Source organism: the organism of the source record quoted next, unplaced genomic scaffold (assembly GCF_019419815.1).
Source record: "Pyrus x bretschneideri cultivar Hongxiangsu unplaced genomic scaffold, Pyrus_bretschneideri_v1 Contig49, whole genome shotgun sequence".
Taxonomy (NCBI): Eukaryota; Viridiplantae; Streptophyta; class Magnoliopsida; order Rosales; family Rosaceae; genus Pyrus; species Pyrus x bretschneideri.
In genome coordinates this window covers 2882246-2893738 of record NW_025999786.1, presented here as the reverse complement: position 1 = coordinate 2893738, position 11493 = coordinate 2882246, and the positions used below count along the sequence as shown (strand labels likewise).

At 35.9% G+C, this 11493-nt stretch overlaps 1 protein-coding gene and 1 non-coding gene across 2 annotated transcripts; both read left to right on the top strand.

Moving 5' to 3' along the window:
- The first annotated feature begins 23 nt into the window (after nt 1–23).
- On the top strand, nt 24–6099 carry LOC125470158. The gene is given in 6 exon segments (XM_048568701.1): nt 24–99; nt 1588–1753; nt 1981–2070; nt 2730–2805; nt 4106–4165; nt 4920–6099. Coding segments are annotated over 6 exon segments (1050 nt in total). The 3' UTR covers nt 5502–6099.
- A 946-nt stretch (nt 6100–7045) lies between these two features.
- Nucleotides 7046–7117, top strand: TRNAH-GUG. Its single transcript has one exon. It is a non-coding gene; the product is annotated as a tRNA-His (tRNA).
- The last annotated feature ends 4376 nt before the right edge of the window (nt 7118–11493 follow it).

The window sequence follows — 11493 nt, the reverse complement described above, 5'->3', positions numbered from 1 at the left end:
GGAGAGCGCATGTAAAGGAAGAGATGGCGCGGAAGACTGGTCTTTCCAACCAAAGCCCGACTAAGTTGTACTGTGCATTTGCACGGTATTACCAAGCGGGTAAGCATCGGGTAAAAAAGGTGGGCTCGGATTATTTAGTCTGGTGCCTATTTAATCCAAACGGTCACCAAACACAGTACACCGTATTATTAGTCCTATCCGGTGCCTTATACGGTGTACCAAACAGGGCCTTAGGTGGATCCTAGTCACTAGGTTTTTTTAAAGTAAAAAAATTATGTCAGGTTTTATATGAAAAAAAAAAAAAAATTGAATTTGAGAGGTTAAAGTCATATTTTCTGAATATTTTATTTCACAAGATTAATAAAATAAACATACAATAAAAAAAAGGCATAACAATGTAGCCGCTGTATGAATCGTGCGGTGCAAGTTCTATATAAAGGTTAAAGAAACCGCGGGTTTAGAACACGGGTAGAAATTCAGAGTTGCATTCTTATTCCCCAACGTCAGAAGAAAAAGCTTCCTCAACTCCATATTTCGGCGCCTTTGGTATATTTCTGTTCTTTAGCCTTTTCATTCTTCCGGATTTCTTCAGAGCTTTTATTTTACCCATTTGACGTTTATAAAGTGGAAGATTGGATTTCATATGATTGTCTGAATACTTAGGGTTTGCTAGGGTTTGTCTACACAAATTCTTGCTATATTTTAGGCTTTTATTTTCTTGACAAGAACGTTCTTCTGCTATATTTCAGTTATTAAAATGTTTTCCTTTTCTGGTTTTGTTTTCTAATCTTAATATTAATGCAGGGTTTAGATTTCTAGGTTTTTTTTTGTGCTGTAGTTATTTGCTTTCTTCCGATTGTAGATTATTCTTCATTGTTTAATTCTTTGTGTGGGTATTATCTTATAAGGTGCATTGGTTTGGATTCAAATTCTCTCGTACCCACTCTAACGATCAAAACTGCAGAAATTCAATTCAAATTTGAAGCAAGGGGATACTCTTTCCCGACGACATCCTATTTAAATTACCCCTTAAATCTTTGATCATATGCAACTTAGTGAGCAAGACATGGAGATCCGTTATCCGAGACCCACGCTTCATTGGAGCCCACCTCAGCCTAATAATCAACCTTTATAACCAGAATGATATTCACATCCTCATACACCACCGTATTTTCTGGTTACAAAAGCCTAAACACTAGTTGACGTAGTAACAAAAGACTTTTACTCTGTGCATTATGCTACGATGCAGGGACACGGTGGTTTATGTACAGATACGTACGGCACTCGACAATTGGGATACAACACGCAACATATACGTATCGGAGTTAACAGATACGTAGTTGACTATTGAGATATGAGTATCCGACTGTCTGGATAAGTTTGGCACTAAATTTAGAGGACAATAATAAACAAATAAAATCAAAGATAAGTGCACTAAATCCGAAGAGAATCGTGATAATTGAGAATTCATTGAAGTTAGCCTGAATTGAAACGATTCTTTGACCAAAAATTGAAACAATTCTTTACCAATATTATCTGTGTAAAAATTCAGATCTTTACCTTTTTTTTTCCTCACTTGAACTTCAGAAATCAGATTTTGGTGGGAAAGACCTTCACCGTCGACCGTCGTCTGCAATTGCAAGTATCTTGGCTTCGTCATCTGCAACTGCAAGTGTTCAGACTGCGTCGTCTGTAGCAAGTGTGCTGGCTGCTGGTTCTGTGTAACTGAGTTTCGATTTGAACAGCAGAACAGGTAAGAGATCTCTTCAAGCAATCATGTGTATCTGGATAGATTTCCTAGGGGTGCCTTTAATATATTGGGATTTTCCCAACGATCAAACCTTTAATCACTAAATGTCATTATAATGTTATTTAGTTTGTATTTGTATGTGAGTGATTTAGTGTTGAAACCTGTTTCCCATATAAATTATAATATTATTTAGTTTGTATTCTTATCGTTTATATGCTTTGTTAATCTAGGAAAATGAATCAGCATGATAATCAAGCGAATGCTAAAGTTAATTCGGATAAGAATGTTGAAAATAATTTAGATGATCATGTTCCACAGTGGTAGTATGTCAAAAACCTTGAAAGAGTGGGAAATTGAGGATGAAATATTGTGTTTGAATGCCACTATTGTCATAAACTTCCAGAGGATCTTACTTTAGGGTCAAGTTTTATTTGTTGAAAATATCTAGAAATGGGATCGCGTCTTGCAATAAGCTACTATGAAACCCTTACAGAAATGAAAAAGCTAGTTCGAGAGTGCGAATACAAGCTAAAGTGTTTTGCTCCTTGGCAAGTTTGTTTGCCCAATACTGGTTCTTTTTGTTATTCTCTACCTGAAGTGAATCTTGACCCAAATAAGAGAAGGGAACAAATGGGCCTCTCATTAAAGCTTTTAACAAGGAGGCTAGAGATCAATGTGATGCTAAAGTTGCAAGAATGTTTTACACGTGTAGCTTATCATTTAACCTTGCAAAAAATCATAACTATCGGAACTCGTATCTTTGTGCTTCTATACTTCAAGGGTATGCTCAACCAGGTTGCAATGCACTGAGAACTACTCTTATGCAACAAGAGAAGAGTCACGTTGAGCGATGCCTCCAACCAATCTAGCATACATGGAGCACTAAATGTGTAAGTCTGTAATTATGTGGACAAATGCACAAAGGAGACCACCTATTAATATTATGCCAATTTGTGAAAGTGGGCCTATGTTCTTGAAGGCAATTAATTGCAAAGGTGAATACGAAGAAAAGCATTGTATTGCCAACTTCTTTACAGAAGCCATTAAAGAAATTGGTTATGAAAATGTAGTTCAAGTGATCACCGACAATGCCTCTGTTTAAGGAGTTGGATTACTTGATGAGGCACACTATACCAACATCTTTTGGACACCATGTGTTGTTCACACCCTAAATATGTTGGGACAGTGGGCCCCAATAAGTAATTCAGTAGCTCTACAAATAGGGTCATTGTCAGTGACCATGTGAATTACATTTTCACAACTATTTTATTTAATGGCTTCTGTAAGGAAGTTGGCAATACAATTATCATCTTTGTATTCACCTTCGCAATTAATTGCCCTCAAGAATATAGACCTGCTTTCACAAGTTGTCATAATATTAATAAGTGGTCTCCTTTGTGCTTCTGTTGACCCATCACTACACAGACTTACACATTTAGTGCTCCATGTATGCTTGATTAGTTGGAGGCATCGCTGGATGTGATTCTTCTCTTGTTGCAAAAGAGTAATTCTCAATGCATTGTAACCTGGTGGAACATACCTTGGAAGTGTAGAAGCACAAAGACACAAGTTCCAATAGAGTGGATTTTTTGCAAGGTTAAAGGATAAAACACCTATGTAAAACATCCTTTCAACTTCAGCAACACATTGATCTCTAGCCTCCTTGTTAAAAGCTTTACTGAGAGGCACACTTGTTTCCTTTCTCTTCTTTGGATCAAGATTTACTTAAGGTTGAGCATAAAAGAAAGAACCAGTATTGGGCAAAGAAACTTGCCTTGGAGCTGAACTCTTCAGCTTGTATTCACACTCTCGAACTAGCTTTTTCATTTCTGCAAAAGTTTCATCAGTAATCTTGTGGCAAGACGCGATTCCATTCCCTAGGGTAGGATCCTTTGAAATTTTTTTTGACAATAGTTGCATTCAAACACAGTATTTCATTCTCCTCTATTTACCACACTTTAGAGTTTTTTGACATACTTCCACAATAGAGCATAATCATCCAACTTATTTTCAAGATTCTCATCCAGATTAACATTAACATCCTAATCAGGATGATCATTTCCAAGATTAGCAAAACATATAAACCATAAGATTAAAGCCACTAACCTACAAACTAAACCATATATTATAGTAACAGTTAGTGATTAAATACTTGATCGTTGTGAGACACCCAATATATTAAAGGCACCCCCTGAAGTTTTGACATGAAGAGATCTCTTTGACGATTTAAACACACCCCAAGGGAATCTAGCCAATTACACATGATTACTTGAAGATATCTCTTACATGTTCTGCTGTTCACATCGAAACAGCCAGCACACTTGCTGTTATAAACGACAACTAGCATACTTGCAGTTGCACCCAGCACACTTGCAGAGGACGCAACCAGCACACATAGAGTTGCAGACGGCGAAGGTCTCTCCCACCAGAGTATGATTGCTGATTTTCGAGTGAGGAAAAAAAAAGGCAGATTTAGTGCACTTATATTTTACCTTTTATGCTTATCCTCTGGATTTAGTGTCAACCGTATCTGGAAAATCGGATATTCGCATCCCGATAGTCAACTACATATCTGTTGACTCCGAAATGTATCCCCCGCGTGTCATATACGCGAGATGGGGGTAAACCATTGTACCCATGCGTCGTAGTTTGCGCCCACCTCACCGAATTTTAATATTCCTCTATGATTTATGATAACCAATCTTTTGACGAGTAATGCACCATAGATTTTCCAATTGCCCACAAGGAGAAACTGGAGAATTCGTTTTTCCGTGTGGTTTGTGATGGGTTGGTATGCCTTGCAGATGATATCTTCCGTTATGATTTAGAAACTTCATTACATTGAACCCTTTTTATCAGAAAGTCACTGACCCTTCCTAGGCCTGGTGTCACCTTTAGTGCGCATTGCTAGTATGATGCTACTATTGGGTTCGGTTTTGATGCTATGACAAATGACTGTAAGGTTGTGAGACTTGTCCGTCTTATATCTGAAAATGTCAAGTAGTTAGAGGTTAATTCACTAACCAAGGGCCGTGGACCAGGCTTGGTTCTGTTCCTCCTTCCTTCCGAATAGATGGAGCTGCATTCCAGGCTTTTGTTAATGGTGCTCTTCATTGGCCTGCAACCAGTTTGACAAATGGTGGCTTTCACTATTTTATGTGGCATTTGACCTGGGGTGTATTCACTAGGCACGGGCTCATGGAGCAGTCTTGGTATTGTTGCACCTGCATGTGAGGTATGTGGAGCTGCTTCCCAGACTTTGGTTAAAGGGACTCTTCATTGGCCTGTCCTCCGCAGGAAAGATGATGGTTTTTATTATTTTATATTAACCTTTGATTTGGGCATTTGTTTATTTAGCGAGTTATCGATTCCAGAGAGTTGCAGATGGAGTTCCTCGTTGGGACTGCAATTGTCTGTGTCGGTAGACCAAAATTGTATTGCTCTGTGTCGGTAATGAGAGTATGGCATAAAGGAGTCATGGACCAAATTGATTAGTCTCGGTCCACAATGTCCAGAAAGACTTCTACCGAGGGCATTATGTTTTAGGAAGAGTGGCGAGGTCTTGTTACTGATTCGAGGGTCCCCCGACACTTTAGGTAAAATAAATATAATAAAGCATGATTTTGTTTCCTTAGACATTGAGAGCAAGCAATTGAAGAATATTGGGGCTTGCAGGTATCAGTATTACTCTTTTGATTCTTATGAAGAGAGCCTCCTCTTACTAGACAAGACCAAGGCAGTTTCTTACTAAAAGAAAGAACAGGTCATGTGATTGTAGTGCTGAGAACAGAACATTGCAGGTTGATGTTAATAAATTGGTGGATTTTCTTTTCTTCTTCTTCAATTTAACATGGTTAGTGTGGTCTTTTTTATATGTACTTGAAGTCTCATTGTAGAAGATGAGTTGAATTCCTGTTTCCCATCGCTTTCATTGATGAAATAGTTCAACTTCAAATCAGATCTTTTATTCATTGTATAGATTGAAGAGGAAGTTACATTCTCACTCTTGCTGTCGATTATAATCTAACGAATTAGCTTTTACTAATATAGCGGTTTCTGTTGATAACCTGTGTTTTCTTTTGTTGCATATTTATTGTGCTGCAACGCCCTTTGCTTGGAACTGCCTGAACTGCCCGTGTTTGCAATGCCTGATGTCCTAGTTTATTTGCTTGCCTTGGAAACTTTTTATCTCTAGTGCTGGTGTATTTTCTCAAGCAGTAAAAGTCAGACCGTTGTAAGCTCAAGCTTTTGAAAATCTTGGATGGGAACATATGTGTGGATGAATCTAGTTACAAATTTAAATTGGTTGTGCTGCTTGAATTCATGCCACTGTTTGAGTTTCTACTAAATGCTTTTGCAATGGTTTATTTGTTTGTCACTTTAGGTCAGCAAGTATAAGTTTGCATTCGAAGAAAGTTGGACATTTAGTCGTTTCGTTTCTTCATAAAGATCCTAACTGAGTGGGAAAAGGCTTATTTTTGTTGTTGTTTCTTCATAAAGGTACTCTCTGGATGACTAGTACCCTACTCTCCCCTCCCCAATATGTGCTGAAATCGTCTGTCATGTATGGTCATAATCTTCAACAGATTTCAACCATGTTTCGAGTTATATTCCTCATAGCAGACTCTGCAACAGCTAGACTCTAGATCATGGGTACCGAGTGGCTGCATAAGTATTCAACAGTCTGATATGAAGACATGTATAGGCTACTACGCGTCCATTCTTTTGAATTAATCGCATCAAGTCCCCTACAAATAAAATAAGACAATGTCCTGAATTTCAATAAGACAATAGTTTTATATATTCCGTACGCAAAAATTACCACTCTAAATGCAGAGGAAGCTGAGGTGGCTAATAGGGATTCATCTTACTCCTCAAAGACCCCTTCGTCCTCATCGGAAGCCATCGGAAGCGTTGCTTCCCAGCCAGGGTCTAGGGCTGAAAATGGAATAGATACGGAAAGATTGTACGTACTTGAACTAGAAGGATCAGGCTCGATAAGGCCGAGCGAAGCCAATTTATGTCAACCTCAAAACATATATAAACAATTGACAAACAAAAAAAAAAAAAAAAAAAAAAAAAAAACATATATAAACAACGTTAGCTGTAAATGAACAATAAGGATCATTATCTTCACTAAAACCCTTATATAAGTCCTCAAAAAGACTTGTATGTCTTGAGATGAGGTAGCCTTCCCGCTAAACTTTTCAGGACCTGGGAATACGTAGGTAAATTTGGATGAAAAGAACAATAAAGCTTATAAAAAAATAACTTAACCTAGGTTCGCTAACATCAGTGGCTGTAGTTTAGTGGTAAGAATTCCACGTTGTGGCCGTGGAGACCTGGGCTCGAATCCCAGCAGCCACATTTGTTTTTTGCATTTTTTTAGCTAAATTGTGTTCTGCCTTTTCCGCACTCTTTTTTTTTTTCCTTTTTTTTTTTTTGGTTCAACTTTTTATCTAAATTTTGATTAAAAAACATCCTAAGATAAAGATTAGAAGGAAAACAAAGAAACATTCTACCATTACAAGTGCCCCTCTACCACAATGATAGAGAGGAGCGTTGCCCTTGCTGTAACATCCCACGTTGTCCAGGAGAGTGGATCATATAGGCCTTATATGTATATTCTCATCTCTACCTACCACGAGGCTTTTTGGGAGCTCACTGGCTTCGAGTTTCATCGGAACTCCGAAGTTAAGCAAGTAGCGCGCGAGAACAATCAAATTGTCACATCCCGGCCCGGGCCCCCACCACATCCTGGGCTCGACTCTACCATAGCACAATATTGTCCGCTTTGGGCCCGGACCACCCCCTCACGGTTTTGTTTCTGGAAACTCAAACGAGAACTTCTCAGTGGGTCACCCATCATGTGATTGTTTCGCGCGCTACTTGCTTAACTTCGGAGTTCTAATGAAACCCGAAGCCAGTGAGCTCCCAAAAGGCATCATGCTAGGTAGAGATGGGAATATACATATAAGGCTTACAGGATCCACTCCCCCTAGGCGATGTGGGATGTTACACTTGCACCGCGATGTGGGTTCAAACCTCGTCGGCTTCCTAATCTAATAAATCTATCATTTGACAAAAAAAAAAAAAAAATATATATATATATATACACATATATATATATACACACATATATATATATATACATATACATATATATATATATATATATATATATTCTACCATTTAGATCATCTGCCTTTGTTTTTCTTCTCTACCAAATCATGGGAGGACAGTGTGTCCGTCTCCTTGAACATAAGTTTGAATCATTCTTTCAAAAATTAGAGCAAATAAAAATCTTTGCATTTGTGAAAATAAAATAAAAATTGTGATAATAAATTCATATATGGCTAATATCGGCCAAAAGCAAAAAAAAAAAAAAAAAAAAGTACAGTATAAATTTTTTTTTCTTAATACGTAGATATTGTAATTGTTTATTTCGCAAGTAAGTCGTTGTTGTTCATATAAGAGATTATATTAGGGGACCTATCGAACAAACACAGAATACACATGGACTTTTGTAGATACTACTGGCTATAGTTTTGCCAAAGTAGCGAGCTTTGCCCTAGATATTTCCTCAGTGAAGGACCCAAATTTGCCAAAAGTTATGGACTACAATTCATGAACCCATTTGTCACATAGGTGATTTTGGTTCATTTGTCACATCTTTCATATGGGACAGAGATGTAGTCGTTAATGTGTTAAAAATAATTTATTTTATTAAAAACGATAACATTATTAGGAAGAGTTCGAACCCAAAATGTAAAAGTTGAAAACGAATACCTCTTTATTAAGGCAATCCGCTACTACTGATGCTTTTCCTGAAACACATTTAGTTGCAAAGAACACTTTTTCTTTTCTTTTCAATTAAATAACATTTTTATTTACATACAAAATTGATCGTGTGATCGATTTTATTGATCAACAAAAGAACAAATAGTGAGGAATGAGTGACATGTCATTTTCTGATTTTGATTTTTATGGTAATGAAGGCACCCTTATCTTGTTGGTACAACATTATAATTTCAAAGCATAAAGTTTATGAGGAAGCAAAAAAGTCAAATTAAATAATCACGAGTCTATATTATGAACCGTTGAAATGTTTATATTTATCTTTAAGCAAATTAGATTCAATGAAGGTGCACAAAAAATAATCAAGAGCGACGTTAATATGTCATTGTCGATCCATACTTTATGTTATTTTCTTCTTCTTTTGAGTTTGCTATTGGATGTGTGAACGTTACTAGCATGGCAATGCGTCCAGTGAGATACCATGACTAATTACTTTACTCATACAATTCAGGATAGCAACTTACATACGCAGGTATATCGTTATGAGACATCATACCAGCTAAACGAGAATATACGTACAAATACTTACACATCTTTATTTCATTGATTTGTGACATTAACGTTGTAGTGTATCTGTGCATGTGAGTCTTTTTTCTCAACTCAAATTTATAGAAGTTATACTGTTATTATGGAATTTTATCATTTCACGTGTATAATATGCATAAACAACATAGTTTTTCTTTTGCTATGCTTTTAAAGTATATTAATAAAAAAATAAATCCATATATCAAAATTGCTTTTCAAGTGAGTATTAAACTTACTAGCCTAAATATGACATGAAGGCTTGTTCGAAATTGCTTTTAAAATGATTGATAAACTTACTTACTGATAAAATAAATTCATTAACTCAACTCATTTAAAAACTTAATTAAAAATAATTTTAAAATGACTGAAAATGTTTTATAGTACTATGTAACAGAACCATTGACAAATTTATTCTATTGTGTCGGTAATAAATTGTTGACCAGTTTTAGGAACAAGGATCGCTGGTGGGATGAACTGCTGGGCTTTGAGGATTTAGGGCTTTACATGTAGGTTTTGTTTTTGGGCTTGGTTGGGCACAAATAATCCACTAATAATTACATCTCTAAAACATGATTTGAATCATATGATTAAGCTTAACAAACTAGTTAATGGGCACTTGTTTTTTTTTTTTTTTTTTTTTTTTTGAACAATCGATGTTATCTAGACTAAAGGAAGAGGATGTGCTTAGTCTCACAATAAGCTAGTAATAATGTGATTCAAATTCATTTTTGGCGAGAATCGAACTTAAGACCTTTCACTTACAAATAAAGAAGAATACTACTATATCGTAATACTAAGTGGCAATTAATGGGTACTTGTTAAATCACCACACCAAACGTATAAAATTCAAAAGGAAGTATCATTTTCTTCAATGTTTCAAGCAACAAGTGAATTTATTTTCATCAACAGCCTCACCAAAAATGAGTGCTGCACAAACTTATTTTATTGCAAATTCCTCATTGGATCAAAACGATTATTTCATCGGCAAGTAATCACTAATTTAGAAGTTAGTCGAATACAAAATCTACTACAGACGTTTGATCGTATCAAAAAGCCAACAAGTTATGAAAGAACTACACATACACCTCTTCGTTAAAGCAATAATTACAAGTTAATAAACCAAATCTCCCCAAAAGATTTCATAAACTATTTCACACCAAGAAAATATAAACTGTGAAAGTAGCTCATCCAGTGCAGACAATAAGTGCATTTCAACACTCTTCTATAATCTAATGAAGACAATAGATTATGCCTCATATCATCATCAAAATTAATAATTTTTGTCTTGTGCGATGGCAATTATGCACCAAAAATACAACAACTATACATATTTTCTTTAGAAAAATTATTAAAATGAGTAAAAACTTTTCTAGATAAAATATTTTTAAGCTTTAAAAATTCTAAAAAAAAAACTTTGTAAGAAGTATAGTTATGTACTTCTTAATAAAAAAAAAAACACTCTAAATTCTTTTTTAAAACCTAAAAAAACACTTTTAATTATTTTAAAAACAAAAATTTTATTATTCGTACAAATTGAAGGCACACCTTCGTTTAATTTTCGCTCGAAAATTGCGCGGGCTTTTCTCTTAATTTTTCTTTTGGCACCGACAAAATAGCATTTCACATGAAGCGACACCGCAAGGCTCTCAACCCGATGAGAACAAATTTTATTTTTTAATTAAAAAATATTATTTTTAAGGGAAACTATTTTTTTTGGGTCCACTTACTGCTCTGACAGCTACTCTGAAAACTACAGATACAAAATCAATTCCACTGCCACCTCTGGCAAGCGGGTCTGAATACACGTGGCACCTCTGGCACTGTCTGATCAACTCGTATCTACTACGATCTCGACGAATTTAAATAAATAAATGATTTTCTTTTTTATATTTTCTTTATTTTCGGGTTCTCCACCGGACAAAATAAGGTACAGCCAGCTGTGTCAATCAATCAAGAGTCAGAAAGTTTTCCTGTTGGCGAGGGACCCACCGTATGATTGCGATTACGGGACCCACATAATACGTGTTGTTGTGTAGCCTCCTTTTCCACGTGGCATTCTTCTTCTGCTTGGGGTTTATAGTCATATTAAATCCGGCAAAAGCGTCTTCAATGCGATTCAACAAAACCTTTGTTTATCGATTGTAGCAAGCAATCATGAAAATCCATGATTGTGAATTAGTTTAATTTTATCCTGCTGGACTTTTGATTGGAAAAGTGCTACCAATTTTCTCATTCTATTTTTCACAATGATCCAAACTATTAATTCTTAAGTCAGCAGGGTTAGTGTTATAGTAGAAATCAAGTACCGTTGTAGTTTTTCTCACTCAAATTTAATGCTCTTTCCTCTCATTTTTAGGTTT